The sequence below is a fragment of the Rhinolophus hipposideros genome (assembly GCF_964194185.1).
Source record: "Rhinolophus hipposideros genome assembly, chromosome: 15".
NCBI lineage: Eukaryota > Metazoa > Chordata > Mammalia > Chiroptera > Rhinolophidae > Rhinolophus > Rhinolophus hipposideros.
The window spans coordinates 63,739,316-63,766,448 of record NC_138061.1 but is presented as its reverse complement, the minus strand read 5'-3'; the positions used below and the strand labels follow the sequence as shown (position 1 = coordinate 63,766,448).

Genomic DNA, 27,133 nt, shown 5'->3' with positions numbered 1-27,133 from the left:
GTAGGGAGTTTCAGTCAGGTAGACTTCAGCGAGATATAGGAAGATATAGTAGACTTCCATGTTTTCGTGAGTGTTGCTGAATCAGTGTGGGAGGTAGAAAGAGTACAAGTCCAGACACCGGATTCTTGGACCTTACTAGTCACATTACATAAGCAAATAATTTAATATTCCTGAAATTTTATTTATAATTTATAACAGGAGGTTAAAAGCACCTTTTATTTATTCTGAGGAGATGTTATAAAGCTAGGATGAGACAGTAGAATGAAAGTACTTCATACACTGAAAAGGGTCATCCAAAGAGATTATCTGAGTATAAGTCATGGATAAGATCAATTGGAAACAATTGATCTAGATGATCTCTTCAAAATTAATAGTGATAGAAATGCTGCATGACTTCCGTTATAAATCATCTTTGCTCTTCAAATAAATGCCCTGTGTACAACACCTGCAGCCCAGGGCTGTGGATACCCTTGCTCAGGTACTCGATTTCTAGCTTCAAATTTACTCTCTGTTGTTAAGTTCAGCAAACATTCACTGTCCACCTACTATTTTTCAGCACTGGAGTACAAAGATGAACCCATATCTGTTTTTGTGGAGCCTACTGGAAGAGACAGAGAGTTATGAGCTGACATGACCAATGTTGAGACAGATCTACCATGCACAGGACACGGTGACACAAGATGCAGCACACAAAAGAGAGGACTCACGTGCATTGTGTGCAGAGAAGGCTCCCTGACTGAAATGTTTTAGCAGATTCTTGAATAAGAGCTTTTCAATCGAAGCCTGACATGGTCCCATAGCATTTTTGATAACTCATTCTGGTACTGTGTTTCCCCGAAAATAAGACTTAGCCGGACCATCAGCTCTAATGCATCTTTTGGAGCAAAAATTAACATAAGACCCAGTCTTACTTTAATATAATATAAGACCAGGTCTTATCTAACATCATATAATATAAGAATGGGTCTTATATTAATTTTTGCTCCAAAAGACGCATTAGAGCTGATGGTCCAGCTAGATCTTATTTTTGGGGAAACATGGTAGTAATTTGAAGGATGGATTTAATGAAGGCATGACTGGAAATAGGGAGCCGCCTGAGGACACTACAATGGCAGTACAAGTGAGAGTTCACATGGTGGAATGAATGAAGGGTCAGAGGCAAATTCAAGAACTATATGAAAAGTAAAACTGGTGACTGTATGAGATGGTAAGAATTAGGTTTACCTAACTGAGTGAATTAAATTAAATAAACTAAGAAAAATAAGAGAGATTACAAGACAAGAGGAAGAGCAAGTTTAAGTGATATAAGGACATGTTGAATTTGAAGTGTCAAAGGTACAGATAGACATCCCTAGAGTAAAGCTCAGGTGAAAGATCCAAGGTTGGTACAGAGTTGTTTCATGAGCAATCACATGATAGGATAAACCCTGAGAAATGCTAAGATTCTTCAGAGAGAGTATATACACAGAGGAGATTGATGGGACAAGATCAGAAACCTGGAGAACACTAGAGAAATTAAGGCCAGGAAAAGAAAGTCTAGAGAAGTTTAAGAAAAATCAGAAAGAGAAATGTCAGGGAAACCAAGGGCCATTAACCATAGTGAATGCATCAGAGAAATCCTGTAAGATAAAGCCTGAAAATGTTCATTGGATTTGTGTGTGGAAATGTCCACTGGTAACTCCTGCAAGAGTTAATTCACAGTAATGATTAGACATCAATATTTGCCATTTGAATGATTACGCAATAATGTCAACGAGAAATTTGGAGGTAAGGAAATGGAGACAGTGAGTATAAGCAGCTTATTCAAGAAACTTGACTCTGAAGAAGAGAAAAAAAGAGGTGGGGAAGACTATATGATATAAGAGGAATGATAAGACTCAAGTATAGGATGAGGCTGAGGAGAACTCGGCCGTAAATGGGAGAAGGATGAAAAGCAAAGGAAAGAGAGAGGCCATGGGTGGCACAGGTTTGGTAGGATAAGAGAAGAAAGGAGGGGGTCAGCAGCCCATAGAGGGGTTGACCTGAGCAATGGGGAAGGACGAGCCCAGAGGGAAGGATTTGAGCCTGGTGCAGATGGGGATGAGTTTGTAAGTGTAACACTGGAAAGTGAGGTGGTTTCCCCTGACGACTTCTAGTTCCAGAGTGGAGTAGGGTTAAGATGGTTCTGCTTCCCCTGAGAGCTGAACAGCGTTCTGGTGAAGGTTTGGAATATGGATTAGTATGGTGGGAGGGGAAACTGACCAGGGGCACACTGATCATTATTTAAGCATACTGATCATCTCAATATTTATTATCCTTTGGTCTGTTCCCTCAACATTATATCCTATTGACTAATGTGCACATATCACTTTATAACTGACAAAAGAGATTCCATATGCATTATCACATTTAATATTTAGCCTCCTGACAATTCTATCTTGATTATTTCCGTTTAACAGAACAGGAAACCAAGGACAAATGAGGATAAGTGACTCCCACAATACTGCCACAGTGCCAGAAAATGAATTCTTAGACTGTTACTGCGATCGTTTGCACCCTGTACATCTCAGTGCTCAGAAAACACTACTTTCCTGTTGGCATTTGAGATTTTTCATGCCCTGGAAAATCATCACACTTAGTATGTGGAGAAAGGAGGAGGGTAATTTGGGTCAGTTCAAGGGCAGAGGCCCATCTGCCTGGGCAGCAGTGAATGTGGCACATTGAGCAGGGACAAATTCAGAACAGAACTCTGCATGGCTTAATGGAGCTAAACAGCCTTTGCTTAGCAACTGCCTGTGCATTAAAGAGTTTGAGAACCTTTGAAGTAGAACAAAGGGCCTCCAAAGGCCCTTTGGAGAGTTGAGTAGGGAGGCAGATCTGGATTCCAGAGCCTGTGCCTGCTCTGCCAGAGCCTACATAGGGAAGGGCTTGGCTCCAGGATCAGATCAGATCTTGGAGTGGGGAACGGGGCACGTCCGCCTGGAGGGTCACCTTTAAGTGAGCTGACCTCAGCTTGGTGGTGCCCACCTTGGTCTGGGGCACCCCTGGGCTGGCCAGCTGCTACTGACCCTCCTGCCCAAGCTGTCCCTCAGGAAGTGCCTGCTGTCTACTGATGACAGTCATTACATTGTTTGTTTAAAGCATCATTAGCTCTGCATTCACAGTTGTGTGGCCTCGCAGAAAGCAGAAAAGCCAGCATCTGAAGGCGGCCCCTCAGATCCTGCTCCGATCATGGTGCCAAGATTACACCTAGAGGTCCTGGCCTCTCCAGCCAAGCACCGCGCATGCCACGTCTGGGACGGAACTCAGGAGTGAGAAAGGCCACGTTTTCGTCTGCACTGTATCTGCCATGTACTCACATCGTCTGCCTCTCACTTTAATTCTTTGACTCACCATTTTCACTGCTAGTAATTTGTTCCAAGGAAATCATAAGATATATGCACAAATATTCCCTGGACAACATTTCCCACCATCCTATTTATAGTAGCATAAAATGAAACATCTTAAATATCAGCACATGGAGGGGTGCTGCCTCCTTATCATAAAGTATTATGCAGTTAGCACAAGTCATTACCAAGGGCCACCAATAGGCAGCCACCCAGGCAGCCACCATCCTGGACCTAAATGGATGACTTGAATAGTGGAACGAAGGCTGGATTTCAGCTTCCTTTCGCCACTCTGACTGCTGCCCTTGCACACAATCTACACAACCATTCACTGCAGCCTTGGTGTCCAAAAATATTTAATGACATCGGATCAAGTTTATGATGTATCGAGATTTTTTTTTTTTAAGGAGGGTGCAACTCACAGTGGCCCCTGTAGGGAGTGAACCGGCAACCCTGATGTTATCAGCACCGCACTCTAACCAACTGAGCTAACCGGCAACCCCCTCTAGATTTTTTAAAGACGTTTAGAAAACAGTATTCTAACCATAACAACAATTACATCTGTATAGATTTGCATAGAAAAGAAAGACTGAAAGAAAAGACTGTATGCTAGTCATTAGTGCTATTTGCCAAACATTTCCAGTTCTCTCCTCCTGAAGGTGCATGGCATCGATCAACCTTCCTGCTATCTTTGAGTGAGGTGAGGCCCCGGAGAAATGTGCAGAAGCTTCAAGGGCTCGTGAGCAATTTGCTAAGCTCTGTTTTAACTGTCACAGCAACACTCGGTGTTCTAGATGATGGCTGCTCCGTGAGCCAGTGCCGCTGAGGATTAGAGACCAGCGGCTTCCCGGCCCACGCACAATGCATGTACAGCACAAGTGAGAAATACGTCTTTGCTGTTTTGGGCCAATTAGATTTGGAGGTGTTTATTACTGTGATATAACCTAACTTCCCAAATAATGCACACATCAAAAATGGTAGGAAGGGTTGCAGTGGAATTGCCTTAAAACACATGAAGCAAGTGTGAGATCAATTAAATACCATGAACAAAGCGCTGGAACAACTTGAGCAATAAGATCACTAACAGGCTTAATGGATTATAGCCCAATTAGAATCATGGAGGAGTGTCTACAGAAATAAATAACAGATTGAATAAGTAAATTCATAGGGAGAAAGAAACAAGCCTTTTTTACAGAATTTCAAATAATATATGTACATACTTCCCCACCAGGTGGCAGAACCTAATTGCTCACCCCCTCCCTTAAAGGTGGGCTGGACTTAATGACTTTCTTCCAAAGAATGGAGTGTGGAAAGGGAAAAGCAGTAAAATGGTGAAATCTGGCAGACACCACAGGACCATTTGATGAAAGCTGACATCACCGGTGATGATGTCACATGCCTCCCTTAGCTGATATAAGGGGATGAGAAAGAAGGGCACTTCTTCTCTGTGGTCTTCTTCCAAAAATCCATACCTCTAATTATGAGAAAAATGTTAAACGAACTCAAATTGAGGCACATTCTAAAAATATCTGATCAGTACTCCTCAAAACTATAAGGTCATGAAAAGCAAGAAAAGTCTGAGACATTGTCACAGAGTAGAGGAGACTAAGGCGACCTGGTAACTAAATGTAATGTGGTGCCCTGGACTGGATCCTGGGTTAGTACGAAAACTGGTGAAAGCAAAATAGAGACTGGAGTTTAGTTACTAGTCATGTACCAATGTCAAAATCTTAGCTTTAACAAAATACAACACGATGTAAGATGTCAACAACGGGGGAAACTGGAGAAGCACATGGCAGTCGTGAATATGAATATGGAAAGTACATGAATAAAAGTACATAAAATAAAGTACATAAATACATAAATAAAAAAGTATATAAATAAAAAAGTATATTAAACAATACAATGGAATTCTGAGAACCCTTCCACCTAAGCCTGTCATTAAACTGAGATGGAAGATAGGAGTCACTGCTCTCTCAGTTGGACATAGTCCCCTGTTTCCTTGGGTATAAACACCTCATCGTATTGAATGTAATTCTCGTGTTTAAAGAAAAAACTTTTGGTGAATCTTGTTTCCCCAAATTGCACAAGCCAACCACTTCATCAGACACTTAACAAAGAAATAGTAATTGCTCCCTCAGATGGTAGAAAAGCTGCCTGGTCATGTACAGAAGGATGATCCAGAATTCACAAAACCACAAATGGTATCATTCTTGATGAATAATTTAGGGGAATTTTAAGAGTATTGTTGACAACTTGATTCCATTTTATGAATGCATTTTAAAACTTAACCTCATATAACGTGACTTCACTGTAGGCAGTCTTTTTCACAATTTTTAAAAAATTTTCTAAATATTCACTAATAATTCCATAAAGAAAAGGCAATAACCACCTTGTTTGATTTTAGTGTCAAGTCTAGACTCCCTTAACACCTGACTTGCTCAAAGAAACAAGTAACAGGTTCAAGTTAAATGCAGGTCACGTCCCATTCGTTGAGCTTGGAGTGAAACTGCAAGTATGGAAGAGGTGCACACCCCATGCATCACATGTTTTCAGCCGTCACTCTCATTGGTCACACTGGTCACTTGTTGGTCACCTCTCCTCCACTGGTGGGGGCTGAGAGGAGGAGGGAATTGATTAACCATGCCATGTCGCTGGATGGCAGTGAGCAACAGAGGGAACTACATCTGGGCGAGCACGTTGCAGTTATCATGTACCCAGTACTTAGTACTAACACTGCTGTTTCCCAGCATGCCTCCTCAGGGTTCCCCAGTACAGTGTAAACCCTACAGAGGCAGCATTCAGACTTGCAGTGGCTGACCTCCCACCAGCCTCTCCCAATAGAGTCAGCAGCTTGAGGACATGCCTATCTCTGCTCCCATGGGCCTGGCAAATGGAGGCAACACTAAACATTTGAGAGACTGAAATGAAGCTCATAGACCCTCCTCACTCCTCTCGGCCAAGTTATCTGCCGCTGGTCTGTCCCTGCCCAGAGTAAAACATTCCACGTGGTCAGGATGAGTGAGACCCAACAGGGTCAGCTGACAACACTTCCAGGTCTGCAAAGGACGAAAGGAGCAGGAGTAATTCTGGCTCTCATTACCGCTGCCATGTTTGAACCCATGTGAAATGCAGTCTTTTCCTGGTGGCAAGATATTCAATGAACAGATTACCTACACATTTTTCTGTCATAAGTTTTTCACATAAGGCTGACATAGCTGCCTTTAAATATAAGTCCTTAGTGGAGACCTGGTTTGGGTTAGATGATAAACAAGGAAACAATGAAATACTTTTCCTGTTCATTGGCAAATCGTGTATAATATCTATATGTGCACCCATGAAATGCCAGCAGCCCATTATAAAGAAGATACAATATGTGCCAAGTGACAGAATGGTCTGAGCTCTGCAATCAACCTTGGTAGTGGTCCAGGGGCCTTTTGGGGATATCTATTTGGACGGCTCAGGCCAGGAAATGCTTTTTTCTCCAAGTGCCCAGATAATTGCACTTTTCTCTGCTGTGGAGATGTAGTCCCTGGATTCTTAATAAATGTCAAGCAATACCACAGTAATAATCATATTTCCAGCAATAACGACAAACAACTGGGGCTTGGAGTGGGTGAAGAGGGACCAGATCACCACAGCACAATTCATCTCTTGTTACATCCACTCACAGATTAATTTCTAAGACGAATGGTGGTTTCTAATTCGTCTTTTTTGAACTGTGATGTTTTTATTAAATTCAATCATCATGAGTGCATGGAGAATGACTACTTTAAAAAAAAAGAAAAGAAGGAAAACACTCCGATGTAGCCACGGACAAACCTTCCAAACTGCAGGTAAAGGGCCCTCTCCCTCGTCGACGCCTCCTTCTTACGTCTAAGGGCCTCCTTGAGGCTCAGACAGATGGGAAGTGTAGCTGGCTGCCCTTCGCTGAACTCAGCCCCGTCTCCCCAGGTTTCTGTCAGCCTTGTCCGCGCAGGTGAGGTAAGGTTCGCGAAGGTGCACACCTCGTCCAGCAGGGGCAGAAGGTTACGCATTATGAGAAGGGGTCTGGATGAGAGATGAATGTGAGACTCTGCCCTGGGGGTTTGAAACCCATGGGAACATCTCCTCTGAACATGTATTCAGATTTGAGGTGCTATTATGGACTAAATTGTGTTCCCCAAAATGTATACGTTGAAGCCCTAGCTCCTAGTACGTCAAAATGTAACTGAGGTATTTGAAGATAGGGCTTTAGATAGGTGATTCAATTAAATAAGGCTCTTAGAGTGGGCCCTAATACAATCTGATTGGTGTTCTCAGAAGAAGAGGAAGAGAAACCAGGGGTGCTTGAAAGAGAAGATGGGTGTCTATCAGCCAAGGAGAGAAGCCTTCAGAGAAACCAAACCTGCCAACACAACACCTTGATTTCAGATTTCCAGCCTCCAGAACTATAAAAATAAATGTCTATTGTACACCTGAAGCTGAAGTTGAATAATATTGTATGTCAACTATAATTAAATATATATATGTATATATAAAATCACGGGAGGTGGAGTACAGCCTAAGGAAGATCATCAATGGAATCTGAACAGCTATGTAAGATGTCAGAGGGCTACTAGCTTGGGGGAGCGGGGTGATCACTTTCTGAGGGTTGTAAATGTCTATTACATTGCTTTGTACACCTGAAACTAATTTTAAAACAAAAAGCATTTTAAAAAATGTCAGTGGGTGAAGCCCCCAGCCCATGGGACTTTGTTATGGCAACCGGAGCAAACTAATACAGCTTCTTTCACTCCAAATAATGCCTAGTACTGAGGCAGCCTGGGTACTGCAGCCGACATTTCCAAGAGAGATAACAAATGGGGCCTGGAGTTTGTGGGGCGGGTTCCTTCTTAAGGCATTACAGAGAGAGACAAGACCTTCTTGGTCAGGGTCGGCCTATCACTGCCCACCTCCAGAGCAAACCCTTGGCCTGAGCTCTCAGGACAGTGCTAGCTGCAATATGGGTCCACACAGGAGTTTCCCTAGGGCCACTCTGACCCTCCAGGATGCTATACACACCTGCCCATACTGATGCCTTCGTGGGCTACCCCGGAACTTGCCAGTAGGTTCCTACACTTGGGCTGCATGTGGCTCACAAGCAACCTAATCAACGCCAGCCGTTCCCCTGTCCCTTGGGTTGGGCCCTCATAGATGCGGCCATCGTGAGTGCAAACAGGCCCTCTGCTAGCTATAGGGCCTCGAAGATGAACAGGGCACACAGCTTGCCCTCCAGGAACTTAAAAATCTACCCAGGAAGATACATCAGAAAATCAAGCTCCCATGGTGGGGGCCAGGCTGCTGTAGCTGCATAGGGTCACAGCCAGGCTGAAGGGGACTGGTGGGCTTTCAGAGGAGCAGTGTTCTTCAAATACAGGAGGAAGTTCAGGCGCCATGTAGATGACTGACTAGGAGTGTTCACAGACTGTATATTAATTCTCCAGGAATTGACTTTCTCCTTTTATTATTATTTTTCCTGGTCTCCTTTCTTTATTTTATTGCATGCATGCACATCTGAAGGTACCGTAAATTCCCTGGGGAGTGAGTCAGATCTAAATAAATACATGAAGTTAGGAGAAATGGGATATGATACTCCAGCAATACCAAGTCAGAAGTTGTCCCACAAGGCAGATGGCCAGGGCTGTCCCTTTGCACCTGGACGTTCCCTTCCCTCACCTCCAATTTTCACTCACCTCCTCTGAGTATTAGCTCAGACTCCTCCAAGAAGCCTTACTTAGGAGGGCTCTCTTCTGGGCACCTTGTGCACCTTACAACTCTTGTTACATTGTAGTTATTTCACCTGCCTAGAAGGTGGGCCTGGCAGGCCAGGGACTGTGACTTTTCTTGTCAGTATCCCCGGGCCTTTACCCAAGGGCCTGGGATATGGTAGCAAATCAATAAACGAGTTGGAATGTTGAAGAAAGGACTTTTCAGAGCAGAAATGGATGTTTAGTACATGAGAGGGAGAGATGGAGATTTAGATGCAAATGGAGTCACAGCACAAAGGTGTTTTCTGATCTCCTGGGGAACTTGGAACAAACGTGACAACTGGCCCCCGTCCCCTCCACCTGGACTGTTCCCCCATTTGATCCCATGTTTCCCCGAAAATAAGACCTAACCGGAAAATAAGCCCTAGCATGACTTTTCAGGATGACGTCTCCTGAACATAAGCCCTAATGCGTCTTTTGGAGCAACCCTTAGTATAAGACCCGGTCTTATTTTCGCTCTAGCTATAGGAAACTCTCTCAGTTTTCAAATGTGCAAACTCATTTCTACCCTCAAGCCTTGCCATGAGCTGGGTCCTTTCTGGGGGCTCACACCCCACAGATGCTGGGCGGCCACTGCACCCTCTCAGCTTCCTTATCACTTCCTTGAAGAAACCTTCTGCGACCTTCCAACCTACGGCGATACCGGGGCAGACTCCAGCACATCATTAATTTCCTTCAGACTGAGCCCCACTAGCTAATATTTTCTCATCTACTCCCTTTGGTGTCTAGTCTGATTCCCCAGAGAACAGGCACCTCAGCTGGTCCACCCTGTGCAGTGGGTCCCAGCCCAGAGGTCGCGGAGTCAGAGCCATTGCAGCTGTCAATGCCAACACAGGCTCTCTCAGTTGCATTTTGTTACTCAAGGACTTCAGCCACTCCCTTTATCACTCCTAATTGTAGTAGTAGGTGAGTTCACACCTGAGGACCCCGAGCCTCACTCTTAGGTCACCCAGGACCACGCTTCATCTGCTACCCCTACTCTCTCCCCTCCACATTCAGTCTCTCTCACTTCTTTGCCAGGACAAAGAGCCACGTTTTCACCAACCCCCATCAACGACAACAAAGAGAAGAAAATTTCATAACGTCCTGTTCTGAGACTTTGGAAGACTTTTTTAATTAACCAAAATGGTTTCTCATAATAGATGGGTCCCAGGGCGAGAGCGCACTGTGAGTCCCGCGGCAGGGGCCTGGCGGCCTGCCTGGGGGGGCGGGGGGCTTAGCGGGGTGTGAGTGGCAGCAGCGCCTCAGGAGGACCTCACACTGATTCTCCACTCCAGGACCATCTGCCGTTTTGTCATTTATAGGGTTGGCAAGGCTTCTGTCTGTGAACTCTAAAGCATTTTTGCATTGATGAATACATTTAAGTTTTAACTATTCAAATTTAGAGAAATAAACAAAAAAAAATTGTTTCCCCATCCACAGGTCATAATTTTTAAAATTTGAAAGCATGTCCAGGTATGATGATACCTTGCCCTAACCAGAATGTTAGTTTTTACAATGCAGGTTATCTCGCATTAGGAAATCCAATATACAAAAATCTGAACCTCAACAGTGATTCCTGGATATAATTCACCTTCTAAAGTAAAGGACTGTATTCAGTTTTCAAAAGAATTCAACCCAAGATTCCTTTTAATTGCCAGGTTCCTAAATTAATTCCAAATCTGTTTTAATTTATAAATTTTTGATCTATATACATTTTTACTCAGAACCCCATGTACTGTGATTCTTTTTAGATGTAATCTAACTAGGGAGATAAACAACCAGACTACAAGGATTCCTTAAATATAAAGACTATGTGTTATTCGTCTCTACATTCTTATCAAGGAATGCTGTGTCTAGTCAATAAATTCATGTGTTGTTGAATTGCATATGATGAAGTGTGTATGTACATAAAAATATGGGTTAAGCTGCAGACTTGGACCTTAAGTCACTTTTAAAAATTTCTCAATGACAGTCATCATATATGGCATATAAATACAGTTAGCCTGATTTTGTAATAAAATACAATACTATAGGAAAGAGAAGACAGAAAATCAGTAAATAATTAGCAGAAGGAGGTAAGAAGGTCTAGTTCACCTTTTCAGACTAGACATTTCTGTTGGGTAGAAGTCTATGAAGAAGGAACCAGGCATCCATCCCTAAGAACTTTTCATGGTTGAGACTCATGTATCTTTCAATAGGCCGTGACTGTGTCCTTGCATTGAGAATACTGCCTGATGCGTAGAACTTGCATAACTTGGTGGCTGTTCTCTCGGAGAGCAAGACAACTTTAACCTCATTTCCTGGGAGGCCAGACACCAAAAAGAGTGCTCAAGGAGGCGGCTCTGGGCTGCCCCGAGGTGGCAGACCCTGTGGAGGCACGGCCCTTTTGTGGAGCCATCTGTTAGCGCCCGTTACAGGTGAAGAAGTGTGTGACTAGCAGGAGGCAAGACTACAAGCAAGCCACGGGACAAAGTGAGTTCCTGTTAGTATTGCTTATTCATTTATTGTATGGACTTTGCATTCTTGTTAGTCATGATATACTGGACCACTTTTTATGACAAGTTTTAAGAAGAGACCGTTGAGAGGAACATTCTGGTAGAACATTCTATCAGCTAGCTGAGATAGGTGCCTGCTGCACATGAAGAGAAGGTCATCATGCTCTGATTTTAGCAGTGGGATCACTTGGTCAAGCCAGGGTCTCTGCTAATCCAGCCAACTGTCCTATGCATGAATTAGAAAAAGGAGACCCCTCTGAAGGGCAAATGAGAACAGGCGCCCTTCTACCAAGTGCATAACAAACCACATTACAGCTCATGGCTTGCTAGCAGAGCTCAGACAGAAGGCAGGGCCCTTCGCCCCAAAGGACTGGAGCCCCGTGCGGGTCCGTTTCATCAGTGTGGTGCCACTGCTCTCCACAGCCCAGCCGGTCTCACAACCACCACCAGTTACTACACAAAAATGCCTGTCCCAGGGGAGCAGCCTCTCTCTGCTTGAACTATGGGGATATCTGTCTGCATCCACAGCGATGAGCAGTTAGCGCTCCAATGGGCTCTACTCAGGGCCAAGCCCTTTCAAAGGCACAAGGGACAGTCTCTCTTAGGCTATTGTACTTTCTCTGCATTCATCTGCAATCTTGTTCACACAAAACTGATGGGGCTGGATCCAGCACCACCTAAATCCATCCCTGGAAAAATCATCCAAGAAGAGTTTGAGGACGTTCAGTATCATATATGGAGTCTTTTCCTCCTCACTGAACAGGTGACATCAGCTTGATGCTCAAACGGCCCAAGCATCTTCATGCAAAAAGATGGCAGAGATAGGTATTACGTCCATTGAGCTCTCACAATAAATTAAACTTCAGTAGAAGTTTGGGAATCCCAGGATTTGATCAGGATTGTGTAAAGAATGAAAACTCTAGGGCTTTGGGCATGGTGGCTTCTATCTTGGGAGTCTCCTTTTCAGCAAGTATGATGTTTCAGGAAGGGTTCTAACCTGACGAGATTACTGTATTTAGCACCACAGCATGTTCATTCCAGTTATAATATTCATCAGAAACCAAGGGGCTGCCCTAAAAATGAAGGAAAATATAAACTTGCAACCAAGGACGTGGACCGCAGGTTTGATGTGTGCAGCTGCTCTCCTTCCCGTGCACACAGAGCGGCTGTGTTTACTGCTCTCAGCAAGTCATTGATTATGTTCTCCAAACATAGCCTGACAGAAAGGATATGTTAGAAGGCTTGCCCTAAAATTCCTTTAAAAGGTAAACACAACTAGAGAATTTAAGTTACAGAAAGTTTTCAGAAAAAAAAATGAGTTACAGCAAGTGTTCAGAAAAAGGTATCAGTGGTGGTGTTTTTAACACAAAGGACACAAACATAAGTGAATATACTAAATAAAATGATCAAATTAGAACAAAAGCACAATAGCAAATACATCAGCTAAATACTGTGTCACATCGTGCCATAACCTTACTATGATTCAAACATCATCCAACAAAATGGCAACCTTAATATATACCACTGATAGCAAAATGTCTGCTTTTATTGAAGAAAAAAATAAAAACTATGTTGCTCTAAGCCGTTCTGAAATGAATATTTGATTCAAAACTTCCCCTGTGCATATAAGTGCATGCTAATTTACATTTTAATTACTTCCTAAGAAATCAAAAGCATTTGTTGACAGTAGAACATAATGTCAGCTTCACGTGCACTGTTGGTGGATGCTTAATGAACTTAATTAGATAATTAGTGATGTTAATTATCTTTCTATTATGAAGATAAAGATGTCTCCCAGATGATGCACTTGGTAAAGAAACATCATTAAAGGTATCAGTGTTTGCTTTGTTCATTTACTTCTATTTTCCAAACTCATGTAATAGGCACTTGTGATAAACTAGTGACATTTAAAACTTCCTTAAAATGGAAAAAGAAAAGCCACCGTCTCCATCAGCCCGTTATTATGCTTCTCCCTAATTCTCGATGCTAACACAGAGTTGGAGATGCTGCTTTTTCGAATCCCCTGCTGTCAGGACCTATAGACTGTGTTCAGTTATGAGGTGGGTTCCTTGTTCAAAGCAACTCTTTCCCGCTCACTTCTCACTGATGTGATAGGTTGGTTCTAACATCAGTGGTTTGTAGAACGGGCTCTGCGTGTGTGTGTGTGTGTGTGTGTGTGTGTGTGTGTGCGTGTGTGTGTGTGTGTGTGTGTGTGAAGGGAGGAGAACAAACGAGAAGGCCCTGGTGGAGTGCCCAGACCACCGGAAGAACACCTAAAGGGTCTAATTCATCCCTCCCCGCTGACCGGCCTGGGTTCATGCCCATGACCCTGCAGTGTGGTGTCCCCACTGCTGCCCCAGGATACCATGCCGCTGTGGGAAGGTCAATTCCCGTGTGGTGTTGGAGCACAGCTGCCTGCAAGACCAAGGGCTAAGATGCATGCTCCAGAGCCTTTACTTTTAGTTGAAGTGAAAAGGAAACCTGAGAGGTTTAGTAAGTAAGATCATCTGATTTAATCATTCTTCTCTTTTTTTGCCCCCAAATAAGACTGCAACTAGAGCCCAATGGAAATCCTTTCTGGAAATAACACTAATGCAGATGCACCGTGAAGAGCTCTAAGGCCAGGCTGGGGAGCTTGGCATTATTTTTAGAGTCAGTTATCTTAGGAAAAGCAGTAAGAGAAAATAGGTCATTGACAGCCTAACCCACCATAATTAAGAAAACCATGATCACATCAGTAGAGCAGTTTACACTTTTCAGAATCTTTTTTTAATCATACTTTCATTTGTTTCTGAGTGGTTTTATTCCTCTAACAGAGAATCCCATTTAATTACTTGCTCACAAGACTTTTCCCGCCACTGAACACAACTGGGTTTTCCAACCACACAGCATTGTGATTTCTCAGAAAATCTGCAGTTTCAGGTTTTCTGAAATCACTCCTTTTTTCTGCAGTTTTCAATGTTGTTTCCCCTCCTCTCTCGATTTGCTGACACAGGCTGCCTTTTCTGCCCTTCTGTCAAGACTGTCTCTCTCTGTAGGTCCTCTCACCCTGTCAATTTAGAAGTCCTCACGTATCTTAATTTCCCCCCAAGTTTAGACCACCTGCTTTGAAATACCTCTCTTAAAGGCATATTCATCTCCTGCAAAAGTTCTTTCTTTCCTGCCGACAAACATGTTGAATTTACTACAAGTTTAAGTAAATATATCCCAGATGACAACTTTCTGAATTTCAGATTTCTAAAATTTCTTACAACCTCTTGAAGATTTTTGACTTTAACGCTTGTTACAGCAGAAATTCCCTGGGAATTCTAACTTCTGTTTTGACACACGTACTTTTACTTCCTCAGCTGTTACGCTGGATTCTACCACTTCCTTCACTTCCCTTCATCTCAAAGCCCATTCCTGTCTGTGTTCACAGTCTCTTCTCAGTCCCGGGCTCTCCTGACTCCGAGGCTTTTCCCAGCTAAGTGTACTCCGAGGCCTCCTTTCACCTCACGTGCTGTTTAGCCCTGAACACCGATGTGCCGAAGCACTACTGTGTCCTCGTCAGACCTCACCCTCCTTCCTGAAACAGGGGCAGGAGGCTCTCCAAGCCTTCAGCCTCGGCAAGACCATCATCACCCAGAAGCAGGAGCCCAAGAGCAGCACGCTAAAGAACAAGACCAGAAACAGCTAGGTCACTCTCTCAACTGGCTGCTAAAGCCCTCCAAGTCTGCTCACTTGCTTTCTTTTCTGCAGTTTTTATTTGGGTTTCGTGATCTCTTTCAAGAAAAACTAAGTATATAGAAACATTTACACATGAAATGATATGAAATGATATCTGGGATGTTGCTTCAAAATTATTTTGTGCAGAGGGGGAAGTGGGTAGCGATGGAGATGAGACAAGATTGGCCGTGAGCTGAAAGTTGTGGAAGTGATGGGTAGATAAATGGGTATTCGTTTTATTATTTTCTCTACTTCTGTATATGTTCAAAATTTTCCACAATGATTTTTGAAAGAGATAATGGGTAAAGTGCTCAGAGTGGATGGTCAAAAATGTCATTTCCTTTGCCAGGACTTGAGCCAGGGCTGCCCTTAACACAGTTGTCACCCACTAGCTGGTCTCATCCAGCATCTCATCTTCTGCCAGGGGCAGAGGGCTGGGAGACAGTGGGCCTGGGCACAGGTGCAGGGAAGCGGCCGATGGCAGGTCCACAGTCACCCTGCCCACACAAGTGTCAGTCTCTGAGCTCTTCAAGTCCCCCAAGGGTGAGCACTGCTGACCTTATAGGAGGCTAAGATGCGTCTGGGTGGGCAGGGGGCTCACCCACAGGGCAGGCTGTAGAGAAGCCCAGAGGTCCTGGGAGAAAATGTCTAGTGCTTTCATATCCTTGCCAGGGCAGGCATAGAATTGCAACAAAAAGTTTGTTCTTGGTATTTTAGCAACTCCAATATGTCACTCTCTGGCTTTTGGTGCCTTTCTATCCCTTTCTGCTAATTCTCATACAGCCCTGGTTTCTCCACATGCATCTTTTCATCTTTGAAAATAGCAACCGAAAACTTGCTCAGCTATCTCCAAACCTCATGGAAACATGGAGGACGCAGGCCAGCCCACTCCATGGGGTTTTGCTCCTCAGTAGAGCCCACCTGGGCTGTGCGTGACACAGCCGTCCACACGTGTACAGGTGATCCTGAGAGGAAGGTGGGGTGAAATGTAGCTCACACTTTCCCAAACAAGGCCCCGGTCAGGCAGCTGCGCTACCCAGAGGGGCTCCCACTGCACTCTCAACCCCCTTCCTCTCGCTCATTGCTCCCCATTCTATGCAGAGCCAACAGAACATCCAACTTGCGCACCTCCCTCCACTGGGCACCTCTTTTCTCATGGCCTGCTTTCCTGGTTCCTCTGTCTTTTGGGCCCTCTTTTTTTTTTTCCTTTTTTTGCTCATCTTAGCCTTGGTTAAACAGAATTCTCTCGTGTGTTCTTTAATTTCCACTGCTCAGACCGCTGCTGCTGCAGGCCTCATCCTCTCCAACCTGAAGGGTGCTGCGGTGCCCAAACCAGCCCCTCGCTCAAGGGCCCTGACCTCCAATCTCACCTGCACATACATAGACGTGCTGCCCCCCTGCTTAACCCTTTCCTATGGACCACAGAAACCCCCAACCTGACCCCATGCTCACCCTCCCACCTGCAGCGTCCCCAATCATCCTTCTGCTCTGCATAAGCCCCGTAGCCACCCGGCCCCCAGCTCCCACATCCAGCGTACCTATTTCGATTTGCCAATGCTTAAAAAAAACACAGAAGATGACACACTTTATATATGGGGATAATTTTAGACTTACGCAAAAGTTTTAAAGACAGTACAGAGTTCTCATGTTTCCCATACTGTTAACATCGTTTTGACAAACATCATTGCCATGGCCTGTCTGTCAAAACTAAGAAACCAGCATTGGTCCTTGATGTTTATTCAACTTGTTTTTAAACAAGAAAGTCTGAAATGGAGCAAGTAGGCAAAGTTACGCCCAGTGCTGTGAAGAGGAATGGCTGGCCAGAGTGTATGCTCTGGATTTCTCTTACACTGAGGGTGGAATGATGAGGTGGCTTTCAGGACATGCTGAGGTGGCTTTTGGTGGCCTCAAGGGAGCCCAAGGTCCCAACTTCTGTCCTACAGGCTGGCGCCCACAGCCTTCAACCTGGTAGAGACTGTAACTTCACAATTTGATTCCAGAAGGGACTGTGAAAGGAGTCAGGGGAAGAAAAAGAAGAAACAACATCTATCGTACAGCATTGCCTCAAAGGCTCACCTGACAACCAGAAAACATTTTCTACTAAAAGTGAAGATAGGTGAAAGGAATTAGGAACTGTACACTGTAGGTCTCACTCCAAGGAACAATTTATCAGTGCTGTAGAGCTGTCAGCTGCTGACATGATAAGGAATAACACCAAATGAATAATGTTTCCTCCAAAACCTACTCCTTTAATTACAAGCCTCTTCTTTCCAGAAGAGAGACAGAAGATGCAGAAACACCAATTTCATGCACTTGTGCCTGAGTAATGTCTCCATGCTGCTTTTTCCAGATGGCGACCTTCTCACTGGAGGGACTAATGATGTGGGCATATTTAGGGAAAAACCAATAACGGAGTCTTTAACCTTCAACAACAAAAAGCATGTTGTACAAAATGTTCCTTGGGATACATTAGAAAATATCAATTACATTGCTCACTGAGGTGTAATCAGCTGTAATAATCAAAATTAATTTTTAAAAATAATTAAACAGACCCCAGGGCAAATAGTTGCTGCTCGCATGCTATGACATCACCGTGTACATATGTACCTGAGAAGTTGCGCCTTCTGTTAGCAACAAAGGCTAACAGCGAGGCTGCATGAGAGGCGTGGGGTCTGAGGCTGGCAAGTTCCACCTCAGCCAGGACTGGGGAGCTCCATGCACGTCCCTGCGCATTCTTTAAGAACCTTCTATGTACCAGGCACTGTGCCAGCACCGACTGAGGAGCAGGAATAGGACGCTGCTCAGCGAAGCTGCAGTTCACTTTTAAAATTAAAACGTAATCCACTTTGTTTCAGAACAATTCGTCTTTAAAAACGCCACAAGCTACAAGGTGCAGAAAGGATAAATAAATCAGGGTGAAGGTAAAATAGGGCTCAAATAGGAAGGAAACAGCCAAGGAGATGGGTGTGTGCGAGTACACAGTTTGCAGAGATTTATGCCACGAGGTGTGTGCAGTTACAAGAGCTGGGCCATGCTTATCTCTCCGAGCTTCTGAGTGTCCAGACCAAAGAGGAAAACACAACAGTGACAGAAGTCCTGCTGTCAATGAGTTGCTGTGGAAAAGCACAGTTCTTCCTGGGGCTAACAGCTGAGGGTGATACCCCCAGGGCCACCCTCTCTGCACCTTAGCCCAGCCACACTGGCCTTCGTGGCCCTAGGACACCTCAGCACATGGCTGCCTCAGTGCTTTTGCCTGGCAGTCCTCTCTGCCTGACCACTCTTTTCCGGAGACTCACCAGGTACATATCCTTCCTTATTTCTCTGTTCCTACAACCCCTGCCAAAGAGGGCTTCTGACTACCTCCATCTCAACCACCTGGCACCTGTCTCACCACCCTCTCCCAGTTACCCTGCTGATTTTTCTCTCATTGCAGTTAGCACTCCCAACATTTATGAATTTAACCGTCAATTGTCGATCTTCAACCCCTAGAAAGCAGCCTCCATGAAAGCAGAGAATATGTCACTTTTTCTCTCTCCTATGAACTCAGAGCTTAGAACAAGGAAGAGGATACAGACTCAACACTTAACATTTGTTGAGTGAATGAATGAATAAATGAATGAATGAGACCTCAGTTGGTATAGAAACATCTTCAACTGCCTGCCTTCACAGAAAGAGAGAGCTAGTTTCAAATATTCTTTTTCCCAGATCTCTCAGTGAGCCAAGAGTAAACTGTGGTAAGCCATTTGTGAACATACATGGCCCCAAATATTGCAGCCTATTCAGCTTCTTTCTTATCTGGAAGCTTTTTTCAGATAAGCTGGTTCTCAATCCATCTCCCTGAGACTTGGAGGCAGCTAAGCTGATCTAATGACCTGGGAGGGCAGGTGACACTGGAAGAAGCAGCATCAATGGCTTGCAAGGGTTCCCATAAAATGCATCCCAGCCGTCCCTTGCCTAGCTCCCAGCCAGATTGACCTGACCTCCCAGGGACAATGCTAACTTGGGTAAAGTCAAAGGAAATGGAGCTGGGCTGCTCCTCCACAACTGGACCTGGTCAGTAACAGGTGTGTGGGCACAGGTGGGGATGCTCTAGCTCCCAGGGCTTGCGAACCTCTGTCCCCTGGGGGATGGTCTTCCCCATGGCAGAGAGAGCTAGAAGGTAAAATGGAATGTTGTAAACTGTCTTCTATTTCTAAAGCACTTGCAGTTTCCAAGTGCTTCCACATATTCTAATAAACAACACATTTCCAGGTGTAAGTTCAGGAATCGCGGCTCCAAGAGGCTATGGAATGGCCTAAGGTCATGGTTGGCAGTAGAGATGGGAGATGTTATCTCCACTCTGCCACCTCCTGGCTGCAAAGCCCTTGACTTTATAAAACAGGGCTAATACTAGCTGTGGGCTACAACTGTTACAATCTAAGTGATGGACCCAGTCAGCCAGTGAGTCTGTTGACAAACTTCCTGAGCAGTGTCTTCTATAAGCCAGCACTCTGAGGACAAAGCCTACTCTGGCTCTGAACACCAGGAGGCCAGCCAGCCCAGTCAAGCTCATTTTCTGCCTTCCCTTCTAAGTTTGGGATCTTTCTCCATATGTCCTAAAGCCTATTGTTCTGGAAGCTTAGAAAAAAGAAACTGTCCTTCCCTTGGTTGCCTGGGCAATTGCAGGAAGCCCTTCACTCCTCTTTCGTTCCCAATATCTGAAGACAGTGCCCTTCCCCATCAGTCACTGGCCACAGTAGACCACAGATACATGGGGATAGCAGGGCCCAGATACTAAGCAGATGGGATTTGGAGCCAAGCTCACTTGCCAAAGATAAGTGGGCAAAGAACTCCAATTGTGTAATGTGTCTATCAACCATCTACTCTACCTCCCTGGGGAGCCCTTTCCCACAATTTCCCATAGTTATTTGCCCCATAGTGAAGGTAAGGAGATACAGACTCAGGGAAGTTAAGTAAATTGCCCAAGGTCTCCTGACCCTAAGGCCAAGTCCATCGAATGACGGCATTCACTGCCTCTGAAGATAAGTCAATGACCCCAGTATGAGAATACACGTCAGATGTGTTTTCCAAAAAGAGCCTACAGACTCTTTCAGAACCTTACCACCTCCCCCCAGGAGATGAGTATATCTCCCCCCCTTGAACCTGGGTAGAACTTCGTGCGTGTCTCAACCAAAGGAGCCCAGCAGAGCTAATGCTGCATGGCATCCAGAGGGAGGTCATGGAAGACACTGTGGCTTCTGCCTGCTTCTCTCTCTCTCTCTCCTCTTCATCCTCATCTCCATCCTCATTCTCCTTTCCCCTCCCTATAGAAATTAGCCCCTGAAGCCTACCCATCAGGGACACGTGGAGAAGCTGTATGTAGGTATTCCAACCTCCAATCTCAGCTGAGGTCTCAGACTAACTCCAGCAGCAACCACTGGGTTGGGATGGGTGAGGAAATGAGCCTTCTGATGATTCCATGGAAGGCCCAGACATCATGGAGTAGGGACCCCCCAACCCCTGCTATGCTCCAAATTCCTACTGCAGCGTCCAGGATCGCGAAAACTCATCGTGGGGGCCACTGCGTTGAGGACAGTTTGTTATGCACTTTTAGAGAAATGGATTGGAAACCCCCAATGGCTCAACCCCACAGAGTCAAGAGGATCCAACACTACGTCTCCCAGTAATAGCACCAGCGTTTCTGTCCCCGTTTGCTGAGCCCACACACGCAGCTCCCATTGAGCCATGGGCAAGTGCTCTGTGAGCACAGCTGATGCAAAAGGAGAACGGGAACAAGGATCACTTTTGTTTTTAATGCCATCAGGAACACCTGCTCTTGGAACTCAAGGGGGGCCCATTTTCATTTCAAGTGAAAGCTAGCCCAACACCTGGCTCCATTAGGTGTAGCCTCAGCCTGGAAGCCACATGCATCGCCTTAAAGGTTCAGAAGAACAAGGAATTAGATTGTGTCTAGTGAGAACATAGAGGAGACAAGACTTACGGAGCTTCTGTGAGGAAAAGGGACCTGGGCTCACCTCTGTCTTGCACTCGGGGTCCTTGGCCTGCCGCCCGGGCATCAGCCTCATGGCTGAGGATAAGCTTCCACTCCACGAAGTGACTTTGCTGTGTTGTCCCACATTCGAGCGACTGGCCAGTGATTTCCTTTCAGATGCTGGGATAGAGAAGCACAGACGGTCAGAGATGAAGTCGAGAGAACACACAATCGCCACAGTTGGCTTGGCTTTCAAAGGACCAGCCAGGGACTCGAGCCCCGTGTTCCTGCCTCCAGGCTACAAACTCACACTACTGTCTTCTGACTGAGAAATGCAGTGTGGGTTTTGGGGTCACTAGGCCTCGCTTAGACTCCTTGTTGGGCACGTTAGTAAAGTTCCTAAGCTTCAGTGTCCTCTTCCTGTAAAATGGGAATAATAGTATCTAACCTCATTGTGGTGTCATAAAGAGTAAATAAGATTACATACAGGCCCTGGAACACAGAAAGTATTCAATATACAGTTGTTGGCAAAAAGAGAGCCGTTTGCAAGCTTTAAGGGCCATCCCACCATTTTATTCCACTATATGTGCATGGGTATATATGCCCTATTTTATTGAACTTTTCCCTGAAATGGAATCTGACATTCTGACTTCAAATTGTACATGTACTTGTATATACATAGTATGTATATACATATTTTCCAGGGCTAATTTGGAAAGCCAGTGAAATAAAGGTGCTACACCACTGGGTAGTCTGGGACATGGAAATAACTACACTATACATGGAAATAACTCTTAAATCACTGTGAATTTTATGATGCTAAAAGAGTTAAAAGAAGTACATGAGCCATGATTTGACAGCAATGAACTCTTTAAAAACAAAGTTAAACCATCATTTCCCCAACTGTGTTGACTAATATGAGTGTAAAAATGTTGAGTCTCTGATAGAACGCACGGGACATTAATATCTTTGGGACGAAGACTTTCCATTGGAACATAAAGAACCTGAGGCTCCAGGTCACTGCATGACTTGGTGGCAAGGTTTCAAAGCTGGTAGGTAAATCAGGGCAGGACCTAGAACCCCAGGTTCCAGAGCCCAGGCTGGAGCCCTAAAATGGTGGCCCTTCAATCTAAGACATTACTGCACTCTACTTGCTCGGTTGGCACCTCTTGCCTTCCTTTCACCTAAGATGCAAAGCAGCATGCCTTCTTTGTAAGCAAAGACTCACAAGGTTTCAGGGGTGTCAATCCCACCCACCAAGGGGATGAGAGGGAAGATCTGGATGGAAAAGGCTCTGAACCTTGAGTGGAGCCTTGGGAAAGTCCGGCTCTATGAGTCCCAGAAGTTCGGCCCCCAGAGCCCAGTAGACAGACCTAGGAAATGCTGCCAGGCCTTGAGCACAGTCTCCTCCCAGAGCGGGGTGACCTCTTCAATCTTTACTTCTCTCTCAGCAGGTTTTACAGAGAGATCAATCTTGAAGGTGTCCTCCAGCTCCTGCCGCCGCTGCGCCACCAGCTGCTGCCAGAGAGCCCGCGCCGTCTTTTGGATGTTGTGCTGGGCTAAGAGAGAGAGCACGTCACGTAACCAGGACGCCTCAGTACTTCTCCCAGAGAGGGCCAGGGATGGCACCTCACGGCTGATTTTATTCACATCCTTCTTGAAATAATCCTAGTTTTGCAAGCTCCAGCCAGAAACCAGGCAGTACATAGAGCCACGGGCCGATGCCAAATAGCTTCCCCACAAAGCTCCTTCCAACCTACGTTTTATGTTGGCCACTCAGAGGACTGGACACCCAACCCAAGAATGTGCCCATAGGCCCAAGACACAAATCAGTACTCTTTCCTGGTGCTGGATCAAGCTTTTCACAACCCACCCCTCGCAGTGCCCTGTATTTGCCCAAATATGGACAGATCTTTACCAAGCCAATTCTGCCTGCTATGCCCCACAACTATAACCCCCTGTTCAGTTGCCTAATTTCCCTCTGATCTTGGACCACTGGGTACCCCCTTTGGTACCAGTGTATACAGTCTGTTTATCTCACCCTAGGGGGATGGACATTGCTCAGTTCATTCTACTAGCCCTGTCCCCAAATGCTAATGTCCATGTTGTTATTACTGTGTCAGAGTAAACTTTAAACTCATATGCTTTTTGAGCACTGGCTTTGGGCATCTATCTGCCCAGAAAACAAGGCGTTGTGTGTACTGTCTAGTATCACAGAATATCACCTGGTAAATGGTAGCAAAACAAAGTGGTGAAAGAAGATCTGCTGAAGCCTCCTGGACCAAAAGGGAGCAGTGTCTCCAACAAATGGATCTGGATGCTTTTGTTTTTTTTTTTTTTACAAATTGCCAATCTCTTTAACTTGGTTTTAATTAGCAAATCTGAGAATAAACTCCATTAAGCCAAAAATCTCATAAAAGAAATTAGTTTATTTATCCCAGTCCCATTCTCTAGGGAAGAAAGCTGGGAGCTAGGTAATGCCTTACACTGGGTGAGATAGCATGCTAGTTTTTATATCTAGTGGTCCAAAGAAAAATTCAAGAGACCACCTAGAAAGTGAAATCAACTTACAGTGAGGTCCTCTAGGATTTTCATAGGAACAGCAAGTTCTCAGTCTAACCATGTCCCATAGAGCTCCCGTTTCTTCCATTTATACATTCACCCTTTCATTCCATTCCATTCCATTGTAAATATAGGAAGATCATTCTAATTTTATTCTCCACCATGTTACCTCTCAATACTGCTACATTATTCTGGTGTTCCTAGGGTCTCTTTTGGCCTTTGAATAGTTATTTCCTCATCTTGAGAAAGATTAACTGAAGAATGCAACCCTAGAAGTTGTCAGTATCCATCCACTCCCCCCAAAATAAACAACAAATAAAATGTACCATCACTCAAACTTGGGACATCGTCCTCTCTTTTTTCTCTCACTTCTTCACTGGGAGAAAGAAACACTTGATGATAAGGAGTCATTCTAGGCTTGGGTTCCAATCCAAACCCTTCTGGATAACTGGAAGACAAGAGATTTTTCACTATGAAACCCAATTTCTTTGGGATTATGCCATTGTTCTTTATCACACATAATCATCCTCCAAACTCAGTACATATCAATATGGAAAAACTGTTTAATCAAGTTTAAGCAAACAGCTCATGACAACTTCCATGACAGATACAATATAATAGCATTCTGGAAAATAGGGAAAATATTTTCTTTTTGTTCCTATCTTATTAAAACCAATCCATGCTCCCAGCAGACCCCCTGAAACCTCTTCTGGGTTCTCCAGCAGCAGAACCGGTCATTTCTTTTTGCAGGCTCCCAAAGCATTGAACTCTGCCTTTGTTTGGCACTGATCTCATCCCATCTGGAATGGGGCCGAGGCCAACCTCCTGGGCCTGCAACCTACGCAAGGTCCACACTTAGAAGGGCCCATATTTGGAGCTTTCTGTTACACTCTTGAAATTCAGAGCAATTCTTGAACAAGGGACCCTTATTTGCATTTTGCTAGGGCCCCACACATCTGTAGCTAGTTCTAATAAGGGTGCAGTGGTTTCCATATTAGGTGCTCCATGAGTTCCAGGGTTCCTAGTCATGTTAATATCCCTGTGCTCTCTTCTTGGGGCTCCCTCAGCCAACCAAGCAGAATATGTACTCAGCATATGTTTGTAGATTGAACCAAAATGACAAACAAGGAAATGAAAAAAGAGAGCATATAAGAATGTCCATTCTTGAAAGTTCTAGAATGCAATCCCTTTGGATTTTGGAGTCCATTTTGCTAAATAGAGGTCTCCCAGGAGGGTGGAACTTCAAGCCCACCAATCAATTAACATTTCGTTCTTCTTACCTATGCTTTCAGTATGGATAAGGCCTAGTTCTTGAAATACAAGGAAATAAAAAGATCTCCCAATTTAATCGATACACTGAAATTGGATTCTTTTATTTCAAACAAATTAAAAGGCAAGTTCCTCCTCTGGGCTAGGAGTGTTTTCCAATAATTCCCAGAGAGTAACTTTAGTGTTCTGTAATGTTCAACAGAAAACTTGACAGGATTTGTGGGATTTTTCCCCCCCCAGAAATGAAACATAATTTGTACTGGTATAAATACAATCAAGAAAAAGGACAAGAGCAAAGTGTAATATCCCATAGTCCTCCCTTCCTCTACACTCAACCTGGCTCTCAATTAATGACACATGCGTAGGCAGCGTGATGCCAAAGCACTGACTGGCATTGAGTGGTATACACATAGTGCCACACACAGAGAGGAAGTGCACAGACGCAGAGAAATCTAACATATTTTCAACTTGGGACTTCAAGAAAAGGATTTAAATGAGATTAATTTCTTTTCATTTGTATTTCACACACAAATGTATTTATGGATGCTATTTTATATTATAAATTGTGTGTATTTTTTTCTGTAAGCAAAATCATTCCTGGTTTGCATAATACAACTTAGTATATATTTTTCCATTTATTGTATTTATCAAATGTTCATATTTCACATCTGCCTGCATTGTAAAATCAATGTGTATATTTAATGTTGGAGTTGTCAGTTTTCTGCCCCCAAAACTAAATCAGTGAAGATTCTTATAACCTGAGAATTGTGGAAACAGGATAAATTATTATTTCATGATGATTCTAGCTGCTCAGTCAGATGGATAAGTTTGAGGACGTTTACTATCAAACATTGCACATAATTTGGACAACCAGATAAAAGAGTTGTATCATTTATATTGACCTCAATAAAGTGTCCCTTTGAAGCTTTCTTGTCTGCACTGAACACTGGCAGGACAATGAAACAAAAAGTGGGCAGCTCTCACCTCCTTTCATTGAGCAGCAACAGACAATGCATGAGACACAGGAGGAAGCTAGAGTTGGAGTTATAGGTGGCAAAGATAACGTCCCAGTGTTCCCGTAAGAAGTTCAGGATGCTGAGAAGGCTGAGGCATTCGGAGAGGGACTGCTGGGGCTTGGAGAGGCAGTAAAGAATGACTTTATTTAAACTGCTGTATAAAGCACTGATGACAGTGTCCCTTTGAGAAGAGGCATTCTCGATGACCTGTGTCATAAAATAAACACACACATACAAAAACATACTTGTGAACATTTTACGATTTTACATGCTGACCCAGTTAACTGTGAAAATGATACGATCTCAATCTCTTCTATATTTCAAAAAGTGGCATGATCTAAAATTCAAATAGGATAGTTTTCCTCTACCTTTGAGCTGAATGATCAAAGGTGCCGTTATGAATGATCAATAACGGCACGTCAAATTGTTGGATTTACCAAATATTGGTGTAAAAAAAGTTTTTAAAGTTTACCACAGTCATGTTACAGAAAATAGATAGGGGACCGGAGATTCCTGAAATACAGGTAAAATGGGTAACCTTCAGTGTGTAAGAACATGCTATTAGTAGTGCCTAATTTAAAAACCAAACATATTATTAGCTATAAATACTAATCAGCGTGTATAGAGTGTTTATAATATTCCAGTTATCGTGCTAAGTGTTTTGCGTAATTTACACATGAAAAACTTAGGTGGGGAAGGTAGAAGGTCCTGACCCCTATAGTCTTACTACTCATTGGTCCCTCCATTTGTTTGGATTCATCAAAAAGAATCCATAGAACAAAAAGTACATGCAAAATTTTTCAGTCTATTAGAAAGATCATTTGTTAGTTATAGATTGCTCTCTTTAAATTTTATGGATACTGCAAGTACCTACACTAATGAAGTTGAGTTTTATTTAAATCTGCTGTAATTGGGGATTCATGTTTTTATCATCTCCTACTCCTCAGATAGGTCACATCTTTCAAACTGAGGTTAAGAG

At 44.1% G+C, this 27,133-nt stretch overlaps 1 protein-coding gene across 1 annotated transcript in view; it reads right to left on the bottom strand.

The window, feature by feature from the left end:
• WDFY4 (WDFY family member 4) overlaps positions 1–27,133 on the bottom strand; it is a 307,568-nt gene that overhangs the window by 113,873 nt on the left and 166,562 nt on the right. The window contains exons 36-39 of the mRNA XM_081075021.1: positions 26,123–26,361; positions 24,196–24,317; positions 22,681–22,866; positions 21,351–21,487 (exon numbers count right to left, since the gene is read on the bottom strand). Of these exons, the coding sequence (XP_080931147.1) occupies positions 21,351–21,487; positions 22,681–22,866; positions 24,196–24,317; positions 26,123–26,361 (684 nt within the window). The remainder of the gene's footprint in view (positions 1–21,350; positions 21,488–22,680; positions 22,867–24,195; positions 24,318–26,122; positions 26,362–27,133) is intronic.